Below are 26,696 nucleotides of genomic sequence, written 5' to 3' on the forward strand. Positions count from 1 at the left end.
TGCGCTGGGCTTCATCAAGAGCGGATCTAGCTTTTGGGAGAAGTAGGAGTGCACATTGAATATGGGGTCGCTACTGACATTTGTGGCCGGTAATGACAACGCTGTCCTCTAAAAGAAAATTAGTAGTTGAAATATAGAATGAATAATGCTCAGAATTTCACCATTTCCTAAACAAAAATCTTAGGGAACAAATTCCTCCGTCACTTAGTTGCCACTGTTCATTTGTTACCTGCTGTATATATATATATATATATATATATGTATGTATGTATGTATGTATGTATGTATGTATGTATGTATGTATGTACGTACGTACGTACGTACGTACGTACGTACGTATGTATATATATATATAATGTGTTCAATTTCCCTGATGAACTTCGGAGAGGGTTTGAAGGTATCTGCTATGATATGTCCCAAATGAAAAATTTCACATGAATCGTCAATTATCAATCAACACAATTCTTATATGGAATTCTCATAATATGTTAGCGATTCATCTATGCGGTTCTCACCGTAGGCCTACTGGAAATTTGGGGATTTAGAAATCATATTTCACAGTTTGGAAATCTCTTGGTAGATTTATGATAGATTGTTCAAGATGACAGTGACGTTTCGAATCCTGCATGCACTGATTTTGAATACTGATTTTCTACGTTGTATCATGATTGCTCGTAGGTTGTATACTGTTGTGGTTTTGATGGGTTTTATTGCGATATTTGCTAATTACATGAATGGAAGTTGAAATTTAGATCAGATTTCCTGGGTAGGAACACTGAACAAGACGATTTACAAGGTGTTTACTTTATTCAACATTACTTATTCAGATTTTTTTGGATAATGTAGCCATCATGGTAGAATAGCCACATCAAACGTGGAGAGAGAACGATATAATAAAAAAAAACCACTCTTCGCAGAGTAAAAGTATCACAACGACCTGGGACTGGTTTTATAGACTGGTATTATCTTAAACCCGGGAGTTAACTCTGTCTTGGGTTAACTTTTTCTGTTGAGTTAACCCCTGGGTTAGAGATAATACCAGTCTATAAAACCCGCCCCTGAGCGCAGCACTGCGACTAGTGACTGATCACCTGCAATCCTATAGATCCGTCGCGTCGTAGGGTGATCTTAGCGCCCCTATCAGCATCCCAACATTGGACCTATATTTCGATACCGGGCTAATGGGACCTCCGTGATTTTACGCATCCCCAAAATCCTCAATCCTCATTTTTTTCGTGGGCGGTTTGTACCGGTGGCCTTATCTTCCCGAGGTCATCGGTACTAGAAGTACGTATATAACAGCCCCCATTTCTGACACATAGGAAAACATCAACCGGAACGTGTCTGAGATCTTGTTCTCAGATGTTGGTGATTCCGGGCTGTGTAGTTGTTGTGAAAATTCCGCGCATTCTTGTAGCAAACATAAAGCGACTACATGTTGCATATGCATCGTGTGCTTATATTTATATATCTATAGATGCATGTAGTATATATAAGAGGTGAACAAAACCTACGTTTATCTGCAAGAACTTTGAAAAAATGCCCTGATTTTATGCAGTTCACAGAATCTTCAATATTATGTGACCTGCTTTTTAAATTTTGGATCTATTTACAAGATAATTTGAGTTGAGGGGTATTTCAGTTGGATCTAGGCTAGAATGCCCTAAACTTCGTCGGGGTAGTTTCACAATAAGATCCCGAATTTCAATTTCCGTCGCCATTCCTGTTTGTCTCCGGACTTTTGAAAGGAATTTTAAGGCGGGCGCTGGTCGACACACGACTGCTGACGACACCAGAGGTTGCAACTGGCCACGAATACCGGGGTATTTACGTCAACTGCAATGCAATGGTGTAACAACCGGAGTCAGTCGCAAGACGGTTCATGTCAATTATGGCTGGGAGAGACGGTCGGTCGGTAGTGTCGCTTACCTTTTGAGACATATATATTTCTAATTCGAATGGAAATTTTTTATCTGGTATCTATTTTTTCTTGTTCATAATGTGAAATGTGGTGAGTATTTTTATAGTTCTGCACTATGTAAGCGAATGAATTATTATTTTTATTATTATTATTATTACTATTATTATCATTATTATTATTATGCATTCCGAAAGTAGTACTTCAAAAATGTCCAAATTTAGCCATGTACGTACCACTTCAGACAGGATTATTTTTAACGCCTGTTTCGCTACCAGCAGGTATAGTGGGTTCGTAACATACAGATCAAATCAAAATTAATCAAACAAATGTGTAAGAGGGACAATCCCAATTTTAAGTTTAAAAAAAATTAAGATATAATGTTACTTTAGAAATAGGCATTGAAATGTGTACATATTTCAGATTCTATCCACGTATGGCATCATCTTCAAAATATTTTCAAACACTACTTTGCATTGCCTGGTAGAGCTATATACCTCTATTGCTCACACCCCTCGGTTCATTTCGATAACCACAAATATGTACGTCGATTTTAACGCCTATGACAGTTTGACAAATTTTCAAGAGCGACTCTTTTACATAACGAGTTCAGTAATTTCAATGGCATTTTATTATATACATATAAGTCTATACCGCACGAGAGCGTTGACAAAAGGCTTTACATACTTTGAAATCAGTAGGCCATTAATGAACGTCTAATCTTATCTATAGCTTCATAGTCAAGTTTTCTGTGTTTCTCGGCGTTAAATGTTTTCGTACGAGCGGAAGAATGTTTAGATTTTGTTCATTTCGTACGTTGTTTTCTCATTGTTAAAGACGAGTTTTACAACTTCCAACACGAACAGGTTCGTATAGTTCGTTGTAGTCGAATTCATTTTTTCTGCTGGATATTAGACAGAGAATAATCGATCGCTTATAACAGACAGGTAGGGATAAGTTTTATATGACGTTGTCAGTACTCTCAATATGCTGGAATTTTTTTATCTTAAAATATGGATTGTCCCCATTATTTATTTATTTGGCCAGTAAATTTCGTTTGATTTTTCGATTGAGTGTCCCTTACAGACCCACCACACCTGCCGGGAGCGAAACAGGGGGTTTGATTTTGAAATCGGAAATCGAAGTACAGATATAGATGTGTGATCGGCGGTCGAGTTAAGAGAATATTTTTAAATTTTTTAAAGAGGCTGCATCTGTTGTTAAGTGTATGACATCGTGGCTGCTGAAGTAGTAAGGTTTTCGATCCCCCCAAAAATACAGAAGCTTAATATTGCTTAATTTTGGTGTAATCTACTATTTTACATATCTGCTCAATACATTTTCAAAGCAATTTTCAACATTGATAGAATATTGACATCCACTCTGGTAAGGGCAGAAGATATTTTACAAAGGGGTGGGTGATATTCAGAAGGGTGGATGTAAAAATGAAAGGTGTGGCTGCCCCTCTAAAACCTGTTGTGGAGATCACTGGTTGACCGTGATTTAGATGTGTTACCCTGATAGATGGATAATTAAAGTATAGCTTTATCATTTGTTCTCATTTTTAAAGTTTTTCTTATTCCACCTTATGGTTATGATACAATGCAACTGACAGGACATTTCTGGAACTATATCTGTACTTCGATTTTCGATTTCAAATTAGAATGCCCGTTCTGGTCCCAGAATTATAGCTGATAAAAGTTGACATTTTAATGTGAATTTCGGATTTCTCTTAAAACTTTACTCGTTTTCAACAGAAGAAGGGCGGAACAATACGATGATAACGTATAACTGCGAAACGTTCTCGGCATATTTTGTAACGGTATATTTTCATCAGAAAAAAATACGCTCACATTTTTAATGGTGTTATTGAAAGAAAATTCTTTCCTTGAATAAAATGCTATTCATTCCATTGGATATTTTTTTTTGCCGTGAAGAAGAATTTCCCGTCGATTCGGTATTGCCAAATTTGGTTTCTTTAAGCTTTCTTGTTATTGCGTCAAATATTTGCTCGACCATCTTAGATTGGCAATTTGGAGAATATTTTGTCGATATCGGTAGACTATATTTTCTGACAGACTTAAGCCAAATAAAGCATATCACCGGTAGTAGTGGTACAAAACCTTCAATGAAGTTTTGAGGCATATTCTTAACTTCCGAGTACAATCTTCAAGAAAACTAACTTGAAAGTTTATTGACGCCTTGAAGAAAGATAACTGATATATATTTCCTAATATAGTCGAATGAATTATACATAAATGGTATGATATCAAGGATCAATAAAGTTACTTTGAATTTGAGTATGTCAATAATTGAATTGAATTGACTGGCAGCCAGTCTAGCTCCATTATAACGATCACGTAGTGTACATCCTCTCAAAAATAATTATCCAAATCTATCAAAAATGATATAAGAAATATGGAATATATCTAATTACAAAAAACACCAAAATTCACAATTCTAACTGTAATTTTCAAATGCTGATATTGATGACGTAGTGCGCACACAGAACCCCTTTAATAATGCATACTAGGTATCAATGTATATCAACATTATTGTAACGGTTTTTATGGTGTCTGTGATAATCTAATACATGCAGTTCTCTTTTCAATACATCAAAACTCTGATCTAATCTTTTTCGAGGGAATATTCTGGCCCATAATTTTTTTTTGCGGAGTTGTTTTGAGTAAACTTAGATTTACGGTATTCACTCTGAAGTACTAGTTGGTTCAAGAATCATGACTTAGTCAATATTGGGACTGAGTGTTATATTTCTCCACGGTAAATAAGTATGGTCATACGAACTGTACGACTTTATTGTATAAAACCAGTCACAAAAGTATTGGCACCACTGTTTTGATATTGATGTTTAATTGGGTTCAGACCGCGGTCTTTCTCTCGAGATCAATAAAATAACATTTATTCAGATAATTTCACAGGTATTTCAGTACATTTTTCAGTCTTTTCAGCTCATAATGAGTGAACTCTTTTGGGATATACAAAGGGGTCTCCAATAATTGCACTACCCTGATAATGGGTTAATGGCACACCACCAGATGGCATGAATAACAGTCAGTTTTATTGTTTTTAGATGCTTTTATTTTCTGTTTTTTTTTGTAAATAATTGTAAATACGCTTTTTCCTCCATATACCATGGAAATGGTTGGAGTGTAAATAAAGTTGTAATTCATAATTTATAAATATTTATAAACAACATAAATTTTTCCTTCCACATTCCATGCAAATGGTTGGAGAGTAATGAAATTATCTTATCTTTATGTACTGGTAGTCAAATTTCATTCAATCAACCTTAATGGGCTTTTAGGCTACTAAATCTAAATATTATCGTCAAAAATTATAAATCCAAAAAGTTATGAAATCGACTTTTCTAGCTGGATTTCGGCGCAGGTTTTGTTGTATTTCTATCTATTCATTACCTAAAACTTAAAAGAGTTTAAGCCGTAGAAGTGATTGTTAGAAGAGTTTGAGTTAGAATTTTTAATTGGAAGTGTAGAAGGAGTGAAGCTTGGAAAAGACGAATAACTATTCAAGCGTACCTAGCGGTTTCTCTCGGAATCATTCATTGCCGCAGCACCCTCGTACTGCTGCTAGTACCCCATTTCTTTGTAACTACTCTAATAATTGCACTACTCTCCTCACACTACTATATACTCGCTCTACTCTAATTGCGCTACTCTACTTACCAAATGCGAGATAAGGAAAACGATGGATCACAAACCTCTTCGAAATGGGAGAATAATTAGACAAATCAAACATGTAAAATAACAAAATAACAATTTCGAAGGCATGTCGATTGCCTTGTACTTCATCTTACACTAGAGTTTATTGACTACTAGGATTGATACATTTTTTGCTCCACCGATATTTGATATTGTTCTTCAGGGCTCCCTCATTCACCTGATGAAGCTTCTATACATTAGTAGCGAAAGCTCGTGCGTCAAATAAATAGTCAACCTATATAGTATCACTTGTCTCGTTACTTATTTTAAACCAGGTTAGCACGGCTACTCTACAAATATTCTTCAGGGCTGTAACCCCCAGCTCCGCTCATTTTTATTTCAAAGGAAATATTAAGTAGAAACATTTCGCTTACATCTACAACATAATTCATGTATATAGAATTTGTTCATATTTATTAGACCTTCGTATCTCGAGGGAAATCAGAGGCCATATCTGGGCATCACATTTGGGCCAGGGCCCCAGACCCATGGTCGGTTCCAACAGAATTAAAATGAACCCACCCCCGTGTATTCCTCATGCTGCGGGCCTGGTTCATCAAACGACAACTTTATCTCATTGAAATGTGTTTTGGGAAAATTAGTTTGTATTCCTCTCTTGTTATTCACCCTTGTTATTGTCGTCATGATACATAAATTGAAGTTTTAACATGAAAAACATAGCTTTGCAGGCGATCCGGCTGAAACTGTAATGTTGAAAGTTGAAAGAGGCACTCAATGAAAAGTGCAAGCAGTATCATGAAAAAGTTTATAGTCAAAGTTTTCAAAGCTGGGACGATCATTATGTTGACGACTTACGCTTAGTAATTTAATTTGAAATACAAATCATGATTAAACCGAGTTCAACCTTTCTTACCTTTTAACACATTGCTACGCGGAATTTCGGAAGTGGTACCATCTTTTTTGTAAATCTTTTAAGATATTTCTCATAAGACACTGTATAAAATGAAATTACCAATGTAGGAACTAAACTGAAAATTTGTCAATTCGATTCTCGTCAATCAACTTGAAATGTTCTTTGAAGAAATGAATTAAGAGCAACATACAGGTCTGTTACCCAGGGGGCTTGTCTCAGGGGTTAACCCAATTCATGACCACTGGGTTATAATACCAACCAGAATTTTCTATCGAACGCCAGTTCTTTATTGCGAAATACAAAATCGACATTTTTAAGCAAAAATTGAACAACAAAATGATCCAGGTATAACATTTTAAATTGAATCTATTTTTCCTAGTATTATTAAGTTCAGTGACTGAGACCTTGGCCTACTAGTCTGTAGCGGTCGACAAAAAGGGAATCGACAGATCACTAAAATCTAGTTTATGAAGTATTTTAGAGATGTAGTTATAGCTGGCAGTTTACTCCGAACATATATTCAAAACAGCTGGATTTTCAGAGAGTTTTCAGTGAACGCGGCATGGATCAGATTTCTACAGACCGCAGATGGATTCGAACCGTGATTCACCGTGTTTAAATTAGGGATATAGGGATGTAGGTCTGCGGTTAGTCACAGGTGTCTGGAGTACGGGATGGTGTGTGTGTTTTTTTTTTCAGTAGTAAGATCTCCAACCACTTCAATGTTATCGTTGGGTACTTGTTCTGTAGCTTCAATGTAAACACGATTGTGGTTGCACCTGTAATCATTATCTTCGGCTCAAGTGGGTGTTCTATCACTTCGCGCTTACACGTGTACATGCTCATCGTTTTGATGACAGGATCATAAAAAAGTGATTCTTTTTTTAAAGTAAAAACTACTAACTAAAATGTATTATTACGAAAATCCCGCAATAAAGAAAAAAAAGGTCCGAAAATGTTTCCTTGAGCTAATGTAGTTTATTCAACGTTTCGACTATGTGCAGTTAGCTCAGTTGGTTAAATGGAGGACTGGGAACCAAGAGGTACCTGGTTCAAAACCACCTCTGGCGTCGGTTGTCGAGACACATACATGGACTAAGCACTGCTAACCTAGTAAGGTTGTGAGCCATAACAACCTATTAAAAGGCCGTCTCTTAAAATCCGCTAGGGTGACACTGTTACTTGCAGTGGGACGTAAAACTCTTCTAAACTAAACTAATATTGTAATAGTCATCTTCAGGAATTCTGTATTCCTTTAGTATTCCTGAAGAGGACTATTAGAATATAGTCAAATTGAATATACTACATTAACTCAAGGAAATATTTTCGGACTTTTTCTTATTGCGGCTTATTGTTATGTATGTGTTGTATTATATTTTTGTGATATTATTGTCATAACACTGATATAGTGTCTCTTTAATGGTTATAACTAAATGTATATACGATTGACTAAAGAGGTTATGAAAGTTTAATTTTCATTCTCGGTCCACCAAAATCTGCATATATGTTCAGTGATCGCGATTTGTTTGGTCAGAAAATGAAGTTGCATCATAAAACGTTACTTAATTTTAGTGGCGGCAAATAAGCATATTTTTCATGCTGCTTTGTGAAATCATGAATGGAGTCACCTAGGGATCCTCTTGAGGGCGTCAAACAAACACTGCAAGAGTATTAAGCCGCGATCACACAGAGACGATTTGGCACCAACCAGGCTTGGGGGGTGGGGGGGCCAAATTTGGCCTGTGCCTAATTAGAGAGCGCGTTCACACGCAAACCATTCTCTGGATACTCAATAATGCTCAAACAAAGCAAAGTGGATCATTTCTGGTGCCAGTTGCAATTCAAACGTAATCATTTGTCTGGTGCTAAAATTAGACTCGGGCCTATTTGGCACCCGTGTGAACAGTTGTTCCGGGCCAAAAATGCACGTGTGATCGCGGCTTTAATCAATCAATCTTAGGAAGAGAGTTCAAATATCCGAATAACCATAGAAGCGATAACATTAAAAACCTCATTTTCTAATGAGTAAAAACAGTTTATTAACACGAACGTTTTCGGGATCATATCCCCTCATCAGGTGAAATACAAGTGAATCAAATGATTAAACTACTGGTTTATATACAACATAAGTTACAAAATTACAAGTGCTAAATTCTAAGCTAATTACAAACCAAGTATTTAATTACAAACTAATTATTTGAATACATTTAGGATAAAGGATGAGCCGTTTTGAAATAATTGTTGATTTAAAGAGGGTTAAATCTGTTAAATCTGTTCTGTTTAAATCTAATGCGTTTCCTATTCATGTCATCGATCAATGTATTAATAGATTTTTGAAATCAAAACAGAACTCAGAACCTCAACCGAAACCTGTTGAAGATGGAATTGATCTATTCATTTCATTACCGTATATTGGTAACCCGTCAATCCTATTTGCCCGAAAATTAAAATATCTATTTAAAAGGAATTTTGAAATCAACTTGAAATGTGCATTCACTACGACCAAAATTAAGAATTTTTTCTCTTTGAAATGTGCTACCCCTAAATCGCTGAAGGCTAAAGTCATATATAAATTTAATTGTTTATGTGATATAAACACTTCCTATATTGGGAAAACTAAACGACATTTGGCCATCAGGAGTAAGGAACACAGATCAAAGACTTCTGCGATTGGACAACATCTCGCAATTTGTCACACTTGGGATCAGGAATTCAGTAACAACAAATTCAAAATTCTAGACAAAGGTTCATCTGATCTCGACTGTAAAATTAGGGAGGCCCTGTTTATTAAAGCGCAACGACCCTCTTTAAATCAACAATTATTTCAAAACGGCTCATCCTTTATCCTAAATGTATTCAAATAATTAGTCTGTAATTAAATACTTGGTTTGTAATTAGCTTAGAATTTAGCACTTGTAATTTTGTAACTTATGTTGTATATAAACCTGTAGTTTAATCATTTGATTCACTTGTATTTCACCTGATGAGGGGATATGATCCCGAAAACGTTCGTGTTAATAAACTGTTTTTACTCATTAGAAAATGAGGTTTTTAATGTTATCGCTTCTATGGTTATTAATCAATCAATACCTCAATTTTCTAATCATTGCATGATTGAAGTTTCATTTGTTTTTACGTGAATAATTGATACTATACCAAGTGCCAAATAGGCTGATATGTTTCTATAGATCTTGGGTATATTTGATCATTTTTTCGTATGTATATAACCGTGACCTGAAAAAGTTACAAATTTTTAAGAAACTATCGCGAAACTGTGTCAAGAAACTTGAAGCACAAACAGCCTTTAGTTGTATGCGGGTGTATTATTACTTAAAAGGTGCAAATGACTGTGATTATTTGTACGACAATACATTTCATTGTACAATGTTGAAGGTTGTCAATTACTACTAAATGATTTTTAATTTTCTTTAATTTTCGCACAGTTGAACTGAAAGTCCTACCGCAAGGCACAGATAATACGTTTTCATACTTGCGAAAAACGAATCGCCATTCGCTTTGTAAAACTAGATCTTGATTATTTGTTTGTAACGCTACAGTGACTCGGGATAATCCAAACCATGGCATATGCGGAATAAGAATTCACTCTCCCATTCCCCCTCTCTCTCCTTTTGCAACCGAATTCACTTTGGTTAGGGTTTTCTGATCATTTTACAGAAAACTCTATTGTTATTTCCTGGATTAATATTATTAAGTTCCACATTATTTTCGCTAAAAAGTGCTATAGTCTCTCGGTGTTTTTTGACGAATCGATATTATAAAAGCAATGTCGAGCCATAAACATCGTAGATTTGGGCGCACTGAATTTTACCACATTGTGGTGAAGTGTAGCTGTTATTGCTGTTATGGATAGATAGCAGCATTGATTTAATTCCAAATGTATGCAATCCAAATGTATATAATGGAACTGTTTCTGGTTGTGAGAACCCCAAATAGGGTTTACTTTAAAGGTGGTGTTATGTCTGCATCTGATAAATGCCGTGATCACACGGAGACGATTTGGCCCAAGCTAAATTGGTACGTATCAAGCCCGAATAAAATTTAGCTCGTGCCTAATTAGAGAGCGCGCTCACACGTAAACCACCAACTCACAGTTGCAATAATTTGACCCGTGCGAAAATTTGGAACGCGCCTGGCTGATGTTTTTGGTCAGGGCCAGACAGGCATGGGCCAAATTTGGCACCCGTGTGAAAAGTTGTTCTAGGCTTTATTTGGCCCGGGCCAAAAATGCTCGTGTGATCACGGTTTATGTTTACATCATCATTTTAGAGGCATTTCGTGCCAGATCTTTTGTGTCATGATTGTAAAAATGACGGCCCGCTATTATAACCAATTACAAATACAACAGGGACTTCTACATGCGTGGCTGTTATCTTGATTATAATTATAATCAAGGAATTGCTCAATTTCAGTATTCGTTAATTAGGCGATTTCGAATTAGCCCACATAAATCTTACAATTTGTGAACCAATTAATATATCAGAACTTCTTAATTAACCAACAACGACAGTTTAGATAAAAACCATCCACGCGTATAAAAATGGCGTGGTGTTATTGACCTCACCGAATGTGTCGGGTAGGTTTATTTTCCGGGGAAGTCGGCGGCAAGAATGTGTATTGCAAAACCCTGAGGCAACCCCTCGAAATTCCGCTTGGCTTCCACTGTTTTCTCTCATGCGTCGGATACGTCGCCCGAAGCGACGATGTTTACTGGGAAGTTTTCTGACAAACCTGTTAGTTTTCTTTCTATGAATCTTTCCGATTTTTCTGAGAGGTTGCTATCGGTATCCGGAGCATTCTACGAATACCGATTACTGTTGATTTATAGATGTGTAGTGTATTCAGGGCACTAACAAGCCAGCTCAATGTGAAGAAAGACTGGTCTAGTAGCCCTTTAATTGAGGGCTTATTCAGAAGACTGGTCTTGTGCCGCAATCACACGAGCGTTTTGCCCCGTGCCAAATTTTGCTAAATGTGCCCGTGCCTGTTTGGCCTTGGACCAACTAAAAATGGACCAGGCCACAGCCTAGTTTTAGCGCGTTTTAGCACAAATTATTGCTTTCGAATTGGAACTGGTTCCAGAAATTATCCATTTCGCTTTGTTTAGGCATTGTTTAGTATCTTGCGCTCTCTAATTAGGCACGGGCCAAATTTGAATCAGGCTTGATCCATGCCAATTTGGCCCAGGCCAGTGATCGCTGCTTTGATTTCTGTTCGATTGGTTTACACATAGGCCCAATGGTCTAAGCTTGCGGTCATGAATTAACATCTGGGTCTTAAGTAGTACATGTGTGACTAGTCTAAAAAATTAATGGTTTGGAATTGCAAGATAAGTTTTAAGTCGTTAGATTGGCAATGTAGAATGGTGTAAGACAAGTCTTATCTTAGGTTTTATTAGCTGTGGAACTGTGGAAATATCTTGAATCCTGATTAAAGATTTATAGCTTACAAAGTTCAAAATTAAGTTAAGAAGACAGTTGTATAACCATTTTCGGGAGTAAAGGTATGTCGAGCCTTAAGAGTTATGGTAATTTTATCAACTGATGTGAGGACAGTTAAAATGTAAAGGCCAATGACACAACTTCTGACCTGAATTGCGTGATATGTTGTCTGGAAGAAATGGCAATATTTGAAACAAGAAACGGTCCCAGTCAACGGTGGATTGACCTAACTTCATCAGCCGTTCACTTAACTCAGCCGACCAATACTGCTATAATTCCATCCCTGACCTATGATAAATGTTGCTGCATGAAACCTGAGCAAGTTAATAGGACGCTAGGTTATTTGAATCAGACGTTTTTCTGTCATCTGTTAATTTTTTGTCAAGACGTTAGTAAAAGTAGGTGCCTACGTGACAGGTCGTAAAAAATGCCAAAAACTAGAAAACGAGATACGTTATCGTACAACGTATAGATATATCTATTTTTCAGGAATTTTTATTCGCTATTTATAACCGGTCGTTTTTCGTATTTCGTATCTTTCAGGTTTTCACGTACGACGCGTAGCTTCGATACACACACACACACACGTACGTACGTACATCGGTACCGCGTAGTTCAACCAGCGTCGTGCGCGAGGAGCGAGAATTTCCTTCGTCCGTCATTCATTCGTAGCGCATGGCATAAACGGTTGCGGCAAGGTGGTCACGCGCGATAATGGGATTTACCTGCCGGCACGCTATTCTAAGTCGTTGAGTTTATCGCGCTGTCACCGCTAGCTACGGCTCATAATGTGACCTCATTATGTCTTCATTGAAGAAATAATAATAAGCAGTACGACGGACCGTTTTATTTCATTACATCGGGAATAAATCGATCGATAATTTGTATATGTTTTGCGCCGAACCACCGTTACGAGCAGATTCATCGCTTGGGGTGACATGCCATTTCGACAATACGTGGTAAAACCAAACTCAGCCGCCGACGCGAGATTCACGACGACACCGACTTTCGACAGCGCGTATTTCACCGTAGAGAACAATTCGACGCAAATGGACGGCGGGATGTATCAGGATACCGGCGGCGGAGGCTTGCCGATGTCTTACCACCACCAGAGGGCGGCGTCTCTGGAGTCATTGGAAAGTTCGGCGACGAGTCAGACGCGTTATTCGTCGGACAGCGGTGGCGACGGTACCTCGTATTCGCGCGAAGGCAGTCACCCGCGCGATGGTATTTCGCGTGGCGGCAGCGCGGGGAACTACCACGGATTGCGCCGCGCGAGTCTGTCGACGACGGCCCCGGCGCATTCGCCGATGCAGTTCGTCAAGACGGATATTTCGCCGCTCGCCATCAAGGCCGCGATGCACGTGCAGAAAATGAAGAAATTCGAAGAGGAGAAGAAGAAAGCGAAGGAAATTGAACCGTGGCAAGGGGTAGGTGTGGTAGTCGTATATTTGCAAAGATCCATTCAGGTCATGGACCCAGTTCCGTAGTTTCGGGTTAGATTTAACTATTGACAATGATTTAAGTTATTATGTGGTGGCCACTTACCTTGAAATGAGGGAACAGTTGGGGAATTTTCTTTTCTTTAAAGAAGTCAGGGAAAACAAGCTGAAAATCAGGGGTAAGTCAGGGAAATTTGAGATGGCTATATTGTGCATAAAATCGAGTTTACATCTATGTCTTCCATATTTCCTGCGTTCTTAATAGCAGATCAAGTCAGGAAAAACAACGTACATGTTCATGGAAAAAGCCAAATATAAGTGGTCACCTTATCATATTTTTACACAAAGCTGGAGATTGGGGTCATGGATAGCAGTTTTCTAAACTGCTACACCTGGATGACGCCTTTTGCCTGAGGTCAATTAGTAACCACTAAGGTAGAGGCGCACAAGTGTATCTTTTTCCCAAATCACCCAAATTTGATAACAATTTCGACATCAATTTCATTACGTGACGAATCAAGCATTAAACTCTAGATCGAACTGCAACTGAGGAACTGGGTCGTTGCCTTTCATTTTCAGATATCCTTACTTAATTAACCATGGACTTGAATCCATGCCTTAACGTCTAACTTCGGCTTTTAAGCTTTTTATCACTTAACATTGTCACCGGTGGTTGAAATACATATAGACCATCGAGTGTTATGTATCGCGTGTAATGAGCATGATTTAATGTCGTTTTACATATACTTTGATACACGAAGCGTTTGTATATGACAGTATATAATTACGACACAAGCTGTCACTCTCTCTCCTCTCTCTCTCTCATTCAGTCTCTGGGGGTCTGATGATTTTTTTCTCTATTATTTCTCTGTAGGATATTTGATAACCGAATTGAATGCTCTGTTCTGCGTGTAAGCCACCTGCGGTATGAAAACATATGGTGGATTGTATATCTTGTATACGTGCACAAAATCCCGAATCAACCTAATCAAGTCAGATGAGAGCAAATTAATTCCTGGGAGGGGGGTTGAGGGGTAATGCAGTGGGAGCCCTCTCAGTGTGCCGAAATCACTCTGTGGATGAGATGTTTAAGAAGCTGCAATCACACGGGCACGATTCGGTACGGGCCCAATTGGTCCGCATCGGGCCCAAGCCAAATTTGGCCAGTGCCTAATTAGAGAGCACATTCACATGTAAAAAAATGACCAAACAAAGCGAAGTGAGTCACTTCCAGCAATAGTTGCAATTCATTTGTCCCGTGCTAAAATTTTGCTTGGGCCTGGTCCAACGTTTTTGGTTGGGTCAAACTGGCATGTGCCCATTTGGCCCCCGCGTGAACTGTTGTTTCAGGCCTAATTTGGGACAGGCCAAAATTCTGGCCCGGCCAAAAACGCTTGTGTGATCGCGGCTAGTCTTTCAGTGAGATAAGGTTTGAAGGGGGGAATGTGACTAAGTCTAAACGCTATCAGAGGTTCGATTCCTTGCGAGTGCGGGATATGGTTGAGTCTCTCAGTGGAGAATTTGCATGTGTCGGAAGCCTCTATGAGCCAGAAATGTGAAAGAGTCTCTCGGGTTCAAGTTTCAAATCCCTTCAAGGGAGGAAATAAGTCTCTGGGCCATCAGGTTTGAATCCCTGTGGAACATGAACGCTTCTTGTGATAGCCTTCCATTTCAACTGTGGCATTAATTTTGGTGATCTTATGTATACAATTTCCGCAATAAACGAAATTTTTAGTTTTAGGTGGCCACTTGCCTCACCAAGAGGGCTTGCACTAATAAAATGTCAGTTAGAAATTTTTACAATACAAAGACGATGGTGTGTACAGCCATTAAAAAACTGATTATTAGTTTCGGAAGAAAACACTCAATGAACGGGAATGAACAGGAAACGCTGGCGATAACAATGCGTTACATATCGACATACTGTTGCCTAAGAGTTGAATTAAGTTCACTGCCGATAACTTGACCCCGGATTCAAATTTTTAGCCCAGAATTATAGAATACTGGCCCCTGATTGTCTATGATTTTAATCTTCACATTCATATGATATGTTTATAACAATTTATCAATGTTAACTACAACATCCTTCCCGGAAGGGATTCGAACTTGATGGCATTGCTAGACACCGTCAGTGCATAAAACCCTGCCACACAAGACCGGGTGCACAGGTATATACACAGGTTTGCCACAAGTTATCTTGCGGAAAACCAATAAGATTGCCCGTTCTATAATCGCTAAGGCAAATTTCACAAACTATGAATGGGAATACCCAGACTAAAATGACATAATCTAAGCTGTGTATGTAGCTTCGCACTCGGGGCCAATGGGGCAGGGTTTCTTACCATGGCGAGTCTCGATGCCATCAGGGAGTATGTATCTTTAACTGCATGTGAATAATTACATCACTCCATTCTGTCCTTGACACTGGTATGATCGCTGTCCTTGTCGCACCGGGCCTATTTCACAGAATATAAAGTTCATTCATGGTTAAAAGGCCCTTTTCATTCTGTGAAATGGCTGGTCATTAAAATCATAGCATTGTCCAATTTTCCCATATCTGTAAGATTTTTGGAAATTTAATACGTTTGCCGCCAACTACGAGATATGTATATCTAGTTCTGGTTGTTCCATCATTGCCACTATGGGTCGTAGCTGATATTTCTGCACTGTTTGATTTGCCCTCATTCGAATGACACCGTCCCTTATTGGTTGGCAGTGTGAACAAACTCAGTTTATTGGTTAATTCAGAATAATGGCTGCTGCCTATGCTGCCTCTATGGCCAACTATGACATAAATTGAAAAAAAAGTAATTTCTGCAAAGGAACATAGTGGCTGCAAACGTCTTAATGAAAATTCGTGAAAATTTTGCCCAAATCTTCCATTTACGGCACTTCACTTTGTATCAGCGAAAGCATGGTTCTCACTCTTAATTCAATCATGGCTAAGCTGCTATTTTAAAGACAATTTGCACATTATCCGCCTGTTCAATTCATGAATGACCCCCTCGTATGAAAGTACAGTTGACCCCGCTTAATTCAGATCAATTCGGACAAATGAAATATACCTGTATCCGGTTTATGAGAAATGGAAAAATGAACATCATATTTTTCATGAATTTATGTATAAATGGACTGTAGGCCCAGAAGTCGAGGTCAGGTTTACTTATGACCTGACTAGATCGTCATAAGCAGTAACACACATGACTGCGGATTGCTCATTTGTTTGTCTCACAATCTTAAGAGCACTCTGGTCGACTTACGACGCGATCATCGCCGAGTCTGAAAGTCATGTGATGCAATACTCATCACTGATTGGCTACGACGTTAAGATCTGTCATAGGAAAAAGAACTCATTCTTTCCATACGATTCGGCTTACGATCGGTCTGCGTTCAATCCGTCGTGGTCGTAAGCGCACTCAGGTCAAAAAGATTTCCGATGATCTGATCCGATCTCAGTTGACCTGAGTAACATAGGCCTATATAGCATCTAGATTAGATGAAAATCCGTGCTGGATTAAGCGGATTTGACTGTACTATCCACAAATATGTGTATTTAACCGATTCACCGAGTTCTCCAATCCAGGAGCAACACTGTATCGTTCTCTCCGAGTAAGGGCGGAACACACTCGCATGCGTCTAACATCGAAATTAACCCGCGTCTTGTTTTCTTCGAACGTGTTCTGAACTTTTAGGACACTTATTTGCAGGATTTGTCGAATTGGAGAGATAAACGCCGCAAGCAGTCGGTGACCAATCCAACCGAGTCATCCGATCACGACCAGACGGACGCGTCCGACCAGGAACAACCTAAGGAACAACCTAAGACTAAGACTTTCAGTGAAATCATGAAAGAAAGGTTGGTCATTTAATCATTAATAGTATGGTAATTAATTCTAAATCGAATAATTTGTTCTGGTATTTCATTTTACCCCTCTGGGCCCAAGTTCATGCACTGAAATTCTAATTAAAGTTTAATGAGGTTCTTAATGAAGATAATCCATTGGGCCAGATTTCGTTTGAAAAATAATTAGATAAAGACATCTGTTTTTGTTTCGACTGTCAAAAGTCATTATTCATATTCATAACTGATTACTATTGATATTTTAGATTGAATTATGCTTCAATTTTAATGAGGATTCTACATTCATTTGACTCTTGATTCCACCTTGTAAAAACTGACGATCCACCAGGTGGAAACAATGTGCATTTCGACAACGATTTCGATCGGGAGGCTAAAAATCTAGATGAAAGCTCACTGAAAATAAACTGAAATTTGACCGAGTTGTCTACGCACCACGCCATCTAGCTGGTGACACAGTAGGGTCATCGTTGAAAGAAATCAAGTGTCATGGTCTTACTCCGCACAAGCTAACCTGGTGGATCCTCACTAGGCAAGCTCGCCGTGGTTGCATTGCCGGTCAGCTTCATTGTGCCATGGTTTTCCGATTATACTTTTCAGAAAATCAAGAAGACATAGTTATAACTTTTATCCGATTGATGACTCAGCTTCAACTATAGTCGACGTAGATATAGAAAGCAATGCTCAAGTAAGCATCTAGGATATGCTAGAATTTTTTTTTAAAGAAAATGGAACGCCACAAGTGTATTTCCTTACTACTGTACTGTTCCCTTTCCTATAGGTTTTGCCAATATTCTCTGAATTTGATCGCCAGTGATTTTTCTATACGACCCCGGCACTGCAATATCGCATTTAGCTAACGGCGATTTCTGCCATTTTTTCGCTATAGGCTAGCAGTCACAAGAATGCTGCTAAGCAGGGCGGGAGGGTGGGACTTCCTCCATAGGAAAGGGTTAAATACTACTCGAAAATACAAATTTTAGTTCCAACAATTGTAATTTTTTTACCTGGGCCAAATTTGGCTGTTCACATTGGTGCCAATAAAGTCAATGCTTGTTTGTCATGGGTCAAATTTGGCTGGATCAAAAACGTCCGACGATGAATGCTTACTGATTCTGGGAGTGACTCATTCCTCTTCATCACTGCATCGTTTTGATGGCATTTTAGTAAGAGTTTGTGATTTACGTGTGAATGCACTCCAATTTGACTCGCGCCTGGTCTAAATGGTCAAAATATCTCAATTTGAGCGTGGTTTTATAGTTGAATTCGATAGATATCAAAATTTTATAAGAGTTTAAGAGAAATTGGTTCCTTTGACCCTGTTCTTTTTGTTGAAAAATCAAACTCAATCAATTTTGCAGAAATAAATTGATGAAATTAAGAAAATTGCATTGATTTTTAATAGTTTTAGAACGGTGCCCTGCATTTCTGCATTTACTCCCAGCCAAATTTCATTTGCATTGAATCGATGAAGAAATTTGATACTTTCGATGAAAATGATTTAAAATCGTGACATATTTCTGAAATTTGCTATGATTTCTGATTCTCTTACTGCATTACTGCAATCATTAAAGCTTGATCATACCGATCGAATCCTATTTCGAGACCTTAAAAAAACATATGAATCACCCTCTTAACTGATGCATAAGAATCCCATGTGTTCTCGAATAAAAAATTGCTACTGTGGAATCTGTAAATCTCAACTGGATTACGTAATAAATGTGTGAGTCATTTGCACTTGAAACAGTCGAAGAAGAGGTAACCACTTAGATAAGAAGTAATTGGAAATTTCCAAATTTTGGTGAGCGTTCACACGGCGTTTTGAAATGCGGTGATTAAATCGCTTGTCACCGGGCCCACAAGATGTCGCCATCTGCTAAGTAATTAATTGCGCCTGGATGAAGTCTTGCTTCCAGATTCGAAGTATAGCAAGACATTCTTCATTTGACCAATTCGATCCTCTGTCAGGTTTAGACATTTTTGCGAATTTGATTTTATTCTATCATGCTGAAACTCTAAGTGTCGTTTAAACACGGTTCAAAGCACGGCAGTAAAACGGATGATGATCGCGATATACGAATACGAATTATGCTCCAAACATTTCCATAGTATAGTGAGGAAAAACAGTTTCTAAGAATAATTACATAAACAGTAATAAAAGCATTTAAAACTTAATAAACTGAACTCACACTCTGCTGCAGAGGTCGCGACATCTATACCGCAGAGATTAAGAATTACGATTTAGACCAGACCTGGTACCAGTTTCTGTCCACACGCACATATTTAGATCGGTCCAAATTTGGTCCGGTCCTGGTTCGCTCTTTTAGACCGTGCCAAATTAGACCAGTCTAAACTAGACCGGTCTAATTTTGAACGGTATTTTTGCCAGTGTGAACGCTTGGTCTGGTCTAAATTTAGACCGATCTAAATTTAGACCGGTCGAAATTTCGTCGTGTGAACGCACCTTTAGATCCCAGACATACAAAACTCTGACCGCCCCATACAAAAATGGATGTATCTACCTAATAGAATAAGTAATCCTAATTGCTTTGCCTGTTCACATTGTAATTGAAAAATTGTTTGTACATATCAAGTGCCAGTGAATAGACATTGTTTCTTATACATACAACGATTATGTCAAACTGTCAGGATAGTTACAAACTGCTGATTGCCCTATCTTAACCCTAACTTCAAATTTGGCCCGTGCCTAATTAGAGAGCGCGCTCACCTGCAAACCACTCCCTAGATACTAAGCAATGCTTAGACAAAGCGAAGTGAGTCACTTCCGGAATCAGTTACAATTCAGACGCAATAATTTCACCCGGGCCGGGTCCAACATTTACGGGTATGGGCCCATTTGGCATCCACGTGAACGGGGGGTTGTTGCAAACCAAAAACAATTGCGGTTATTATTACGCATATAAAGATTATGAACTCGCACAGTCACAAACGGGTGATTACCCGATCTTAACCCTAACTTCAGTTATATTTCACTGATTATTTTATTTATAGGATAAACCAGCTGTGATAACAAACTCGAACGACGATCGTGATAGGAATCAACGTACGATCAGAAAGAAAGATGAGACGGACTGCGGCGTCACGAAAGAAACTGATCCGGAAATCATCGAGTTATTGAAACGAGTCGCCGCAATGAAAGCGCAACAATTACGTAATAAAGGTAGCGAGTCGGAAAGCGAGTCGGAGGACAGCGAAACCGGCGAGGTTCAGAAACAAAACGAGAAGAACGAAAAAGTCGCGACGATTACGAAAACGGATTCTTTGACGCCGCCTCGTCGGACAAGTGTCGGGTCGACCGGGAGACGTCGGTCCAGCTCAGAGGCTCCTTATATCATAAACCCGAACAGAAACCTCGTAAGTTTATCTATTCGCTGCGTCTGTTTGCACTTTACCGTTGACTTGTTATATTCAGGGGCGGATTTAGGGGGTCTGGTCTCGGGGTTTCCCATTGAGGTTGCCCTTTTCATTAAGACAAAGATTGTTAAAACCTGCAAATTTACCACTCATCCTCTCGTAATTTTCATGTTTTATGATGTACATCTCCAAAATATCTAAACACCGAGAGTGGGACCCCTGAGTGCTTAAAGGCTGGCCTATGTTGACAAGCAACACCACGCCTACCGACACAACTGGGTTTATCGCCGATTAGCGGCAACTAGCGACCTACGAGAGGCTGCCAGTTGCTGCTCTATCGGTTCGACATAAGCCGGCTTGCGACGGCAACCCGACGCGACCGACTCATCGCAAGCCGTATCTGTCTAGTTGCCCATGTTCTACTCTGCCTACGGTAGGCGGATAGTTGCTTTTGATCGCAACCGACATAAGCTCATCTGCCAATCAGAGACCGAATATACATAGTACAAATTATGACCGCTAGTTAGTGTCATAAACTTTCAAATTCAAGTAGTTCAAAACGTAAACCAAACCTTCAGCATGGCAGATGACTGGACTGAAGATCTAGATACGAAATTGGTAGAATTATGGTGTGAGTGGCCATCTTTATATGATGTCGCTTGCACATTGTATTCAAAACTAAATCAGAAAGATAAAGATCTTTAAGAAATAGCTTTTCTAATAGAAATATATTTTCCAATAATTCAAATTTATTCTCAAAATGCTTATCACGTGACCATCTGAGCTGTTGCAGTGGCCAGTAATCGTACCCGACATAAGCAGGGAAGCAACTGGGAGGATCTCATATCCCGCTAGTCGGCCTCAGTTGCTGCGAATCGGAGCGCAGACGACATAAGCTGGGCTGCGATCGCGGTTGCTCTCAGTTTCGTTGATAGGAGTCGGTAGGCATTGCGTTGCTTGTTGAGATAAGCCAGCCTTAAGACATAACATTGCTTTATTCAAGGAATGCCTTTTCTTTTCTTCTGGACCCCTTTCAGTGGCCTTACCTTTTCCTAATCCGCCTCTGATATTACCGTTTCGAATTGCTGTTCACATGAGAATGTGCTGCCCTCTTTCTTCGAGTTCTAAAGTTAATGCATAGTTATATCGTCTATCTCTCTCTCTCCCCGTTCATACTGATCAATATACAGTAAATTGCAAATGATAACAAAAAATACCTGTACGTCCTCTATATTTGATTTGATTGTGCATGATATTAATCCTTGTCAAAAGGCCGCCGCACATTAACCTCATCCATTAAACTGGGCTTACTCAGCCCAATTTAATGGCAAAAGTCAGCCCAGCTTCATGGGTACGATCACATGGAGACGATTTGGCCCAAATTCAGACCCGGATCAAACACGCAATTGGTGCCTGTGTAAATGGTTGGCCCGGGTCTAATCAGGTACGGGCCAAAAACACTTGTGTGATCGTCGCAGCTATCGTCATCATGTGTTAAGAGAAATTGAAAGTGGCAGGCATTGCCGACCCATGCATTCCATGAGACAAACCGATCCCACCACGACAATATGAAATCCCGTAAATATCTGCTGAGTTGCGGCGCCCTTGAAATCTGCATTTCCATTTTTGTTAAGTTCAACTTTGCAAAGTCCTGCTTCGCATGGTTTCGGAAGGTTTACAAAGTTAGTAAACTTTCTAATTTTGCTATATGCTAATGTGCTATTAACTTATTTCAGCCTGGCCTTCAAAGACAGTTTAGTGGTGTAAGTAAAATAAGTATGAGCTTCTTAGTATAGATTATAGTCTAGGTGTTGGTATGGACCCACTGAGAGTCAAATTCTTCAACAGTTTTTTCTAATGAATGACACTTCCTAATTACCATAAATAAAGTCTGGTTTGGCATTTCCATTCTAATTGTACTCTAATATTGTACCACCATTTCCTTGAAAATTAGTTTGTCTTGAAGGGGAAATCTTCCCGACCAACTGGATCAAAATACTAGTTAACAAATTACATACTCTTACATTAGCCACCACCATTCTATGAAAGGTTGTCTCTCCAGGCTTTACCCATTTTTGTCATAATCTGGCCATCTTCTCTTGGCAGTGATTCGTACCTGATGGCATCAAGATTTGCTTGCGAAACCTTGCCATACTAGATTGGGTGTGCAGCTTAGATGATGTCATTGTTAGCCAATCAAAAATAATGTTTTATTTTAGCCCAGGTTTTTCCATTTATAGTTTATCTGTGAAATTTGTCTCAGTTATTATACAACAGGCAATCTGATTGGTGCCACAAGTAAACTTGCGGCAAACCTGCGCTTCCGGTCTAGTGTGGTAGCCATGGAGTGTTGCGATGTCATCTGGTCCCTGCCAGGGGAGGATGTAATCTGGCATGCAGATTTTAATGTCTTTGATAGGTGTTTGACATCTGATGCGACAATCTGAAGTTCCAGATGGATGATAAAAAATGAGATCTCTCTTATGTTTGCTACTTTCAGAAATATGAGGATAAAGAAATTCAGCTCAAACAAAATCCACATAAAAGCGACGGGTTTGGTTTCACAATTAAAGGAGGCATCGACCAGTTGCTACCAATTCTAGTCGACAACATCATTGAAGGTACGTTTCAACCGGTTTTGAATTCTACAACCATGCCAATGATTTAAATCTGTATTCAAGTAGTCTGCTAAAGAAAAATTTCAGCCTAAAGCTAAGCTCAGGTCGACTTACGACTCGTTCATCTTGTCGTAAGAACAGCGATAGTAAATATGTGACCGCCGATTGGCAATTCATTTGACGCGACGTCGCAAGAGCACTTAGGTCGACTACGACTTGATCATCACAGAGTCTAAAAGTCATGTGATGCAGAACTCGTCGCTGATTGGCTACAGCGATTTGATCGGGTTTGCGATCAATCCGTCGCGATCGTAAGCACACTCATGTAAAAAAAGGTAAAGTAAAAAATCGCAGACCGTTCCGACGAGATGATCGGGGTGTAAGTCTTAGCTTAAAGCCTATATGGCAGGTTTGATTGAGCTCGGCCAATGCTTGAATACTGTTACAGTATGTTTGTTCAATGAAAATACAGGTCTAGTGATTCCATTGAGTACAATTTTTCGATTTCAGGATACACTTCTGGGGCTGTTGTTGCTCAAAAGTTGGTTAGAATTAACCAGTGACTTACATAGTAACTTACATAGTGACAATTAAGAGTTCATTGTTACTATGGCATTTATCCACTGGTTATCTTTAACCAACTTTTGAGCAACTGGCCCCTGATGTGTTCATTTCAGCCTGAAACATTTTACCTATTCCAGAATGGCTCTTGGAAATCAGAAAAAAAGTTTGGGAATCCTCTTTTTCTATAAGCCAGGGAATAGTCAGAGAATTTTGGGAAAAAAAGCAGGGTAGAGTCATGGACATTAGGTGTGATGGTCAAAGCATTTCTCTCTATATTTTACTTATTGTGGCTGTGTTAATTGGTTGAATTTTTAGCAGAAAAACTTACCCCGGAAACATGTCAGGGAATAGTCAGGGGAAAAGCATATCAAATACAAGTGGCCAATTGATAATAGTACTGAAAACCTGGGCTCTTAGAGCTAAAATGCATTCCATCGAAATCCTGCCTTAAAATACAAAACATTTTACTGAATAAAACATGTTTATATCTTATGATTATTTGTTTTCTTTTGAAATATTCATATTTTTCATTTCATGCAATTTTTCTATTTCTAGGTAGCACCGCAGATGATGCGGATATCTGCGAAGGAGATGAACTTTTGTATGTGAACGGTCAGACTTGCGAGAACCAATTCAAAGGATCGGTCATGTTGGTCATCAACAGCGCGGTAAAGGCTGGACAGTTGAATATCAAATTACGCAGATTTGAAAATGCTCGTAGTAAGTATTCAATGCTTTTTTCGAAACTATCTAAGTGCTAGACGGGAGCAGATTCCTCATCCACTTCTGGCAGGGATTCGAACCTGATGGCTCACGATTGCAGGTTGCTGCACAGTCACCCGTCTGCGCCCAGCTTGAGATACAATTTATCTACAGCTAGAGCTTGTTCTACTCTTCGGCACCTGGTTGCTCTCAGATCCGGTGTTATCACCTGATGCATGCCCTCCCTAATCAACAAGGTATGGCACAACTGATAATCAAAGTGACTTTGGGAAGCCCTCTAGAATTTTTGCTAGATAAGAAGAGATCCCAGTTGCCGTCAATGGAGGCTCAGTCAATCTCGATATTGACTGCCAAGTTTTCGTCAGTTTTTAAGTGAGTATGGGGTACCTGGCTCACAAGTGACTCATCTGATTAGTGGCTAGTCCGATATACGCTTAGCATTACAATTGTGTAGCATGTGTAGGGATTTTATCCCAGTACCAATGAAGTTGTTGTCTATGAGTCGAGATAGATGGCAACACATATCAGTCCAAGTATTCTGGAAGTGCTCCTATACAGCTGTTAAAACATTGATTTCCTCTAGAATGTAGCCACAAATTGTTCGTAATTTAAACCGATATTTTTCGCACGCATGAATCTATAATGAATATAGAATTCTGTATTGATTAGTATATGTTTTCAGAAAAGAGCAGCACGACAGTCCCTCCGATACTGCCTCCAACACAAGCGCAGATAGAAACATTGTACGAAACGGCCGGACCTAGGAGGAAAAATAAACCTGATTCTGTAAGTGATGATGATGATGATTTTGATAAGGGAGAAGATGACAATTTGACTCGGTCGGTGTTCATTCCCACGAAAAGAGTTCCCCCTAGTGTTCCCCCGAAACCGTCGCTTAAGTCTTCGTTATCCCTGCATGCTATAACCGAATCGCCCGACCTCGAGCAGAAACTCAACATCGAAAGATTGAAATCTGATGAGGCGGAGCCGTCTGCTCAGAAATCGACTCGACCGACCGATGACGAGGAATTCAACTACAGCATGTTGCATGGTGATCCTTCGCATTTAGGATTTAATAGTTCGAATCAGCAGCATGGAAAACAGCATGCATTCGAAACCAATCTTCCGGATTTGTTGCCCAAGAATGCTTACACCCTTAATAGCACCACAGCTGAGATTATCATGCCGACTTCGATGGTAAGAGCTTTTGTTGTTCTTTATTTTTACCCATATTATCAAATATTAATGGGCTCTTTTTATGTTCAGAAAATTTCCAATGGCTTTCTATGTGAATTCATGAATTCATGGTAGTTCTATTCTATATGGTACTTTTCGTGTTTTCAGTGGATTCTGTTAAGAAAAGATGAATTTCTGACCGATTAATTAATTGAACACTTTTTTCATTGTCAAATTACTGCCATTTGCACTGAAAAACTCCTGCAAAGGGAGATGCCAAGGTAGTCGGGTCTGCTTTCAACGTGGATCCATTAACCCATTAATGGTAGTATTTTAGTTCACCAAGACCATTAATGTCTAATGTATCGCAGGTGGTCTAGGCTTAACAGCCTAGCATAGAAACGCATATGTGCCCCGCGCTCCAGGACTGGGTGACACATTTTAGTAGCGGTATATCCTATCGACCTTCAATTCCGTCCGGTGTCGATGAAAGGATCTTTTTCCGTCGCGGTTTTCGTCGAGTATCGATTTCACGAACAACAGCTGTCGTCACAGTGGGAAAGATTTATTACCTCATTAAATTGTCAAAAAAATGAATTATTCAATTTACGCCGCTTTTAATGAAATTCATAAAAATCGACTCAGACGCTCGGCGGGCGTTTGAAAAACATTTTTTCCGGATGATATCCGTAAGATATACAAAGCATGGGCGGAATTTCCATTCCAATTGTCGCTGACTTGTTCAATATAGTGTCGTCTTGACATTCGCGCCGCGATACATTATTCAACGTGTCTCTAGCGAGTACTCGAAAAACTTTTGATTATTTTATCGATATGCGAAAATATTTCTGTTGACCTATTTTGATTTCACACATGCGACGAATCGAGGCGAATACCAGTTTTTTCACCGTAGTAGTCAATTTAGCTTCACGCGCACTCGCGTTAACC

General features: G+C 39.1%; 1 protein-coding gene across 7 annotated transcripts in view; it reads left to right on the plus strand.

The window, feature by feature from the left end:
* Nucleotides 1–26,696, plus strand: part of LOC141905900 (uncharacterized) — a 71,772-nt gene that overhangs the window by 18,623 nt on the left and 26,453 nt on the right. For 3 of the 7 annotated variants that reach the window (XM_074794983.1, XM_074794985.1, XM_074794988.1), the window contains exons 3-10: nucleotides 12,535–13,421; nucleotides 17,126–17,289; nucleotides 17,893–17,980; nucleotides 20,305–20,667; nucleotides 22,404–22,430; nucleotides 23,168–23,288; nucleotides 24,405–24,569; nucleotides 25,255–25,769. In XM_074794983.1, coding sequence (XP_074651084.1) covers nucleotides 12,930–13,421; nucleotides 17,126–17,289; nucleotides 17,893–17,980; nucleotides 20,305–20,667; nucleotides 22,404–22,430; nucleotides 23,168–23,288; nucleotides 24,405–24,569; nucleotides 25,255–25,769 — 1,935 coding nt within the window. In that variant the 5' untranslated portion in view covers nucleotides 12,535–12,929. Of the gene's footprint in view, nucleotides 1–2,645; nucleotides 2,866–12,534; nucleotides 13,422–17,125; nucleotides 17,290–17,892; nucleotides 17,981–20,304; nucleotides 20,668–22,403; nucleotides 22,431–23,167; nucleotides 23,289–24,404; nucleotides 24,570–25,254; nucleotides 25,770–26,696 lie in introns of those variants that run through there. The other 4 variants (XM_074794984.1, XM_074794989.1, XM_074794986.1 and 1 more) reach the window with 4 other exon arrangements.

Source organism: Tubulanus polymorphus, chromosome 5 (assembly GCF_964204645.1).
Source record: "Tubulanus polymorphus chromosome 5, tnTubPoly1.2, whole genome shotgun sequence".
NCBI classification, from domain to species: Eukaryota; Metazoa; Nemertea; class Palaeonemertea; order Tubulaniformes; family Tubulanidae; genus Tubulanus; species Tubulanus polymorphus.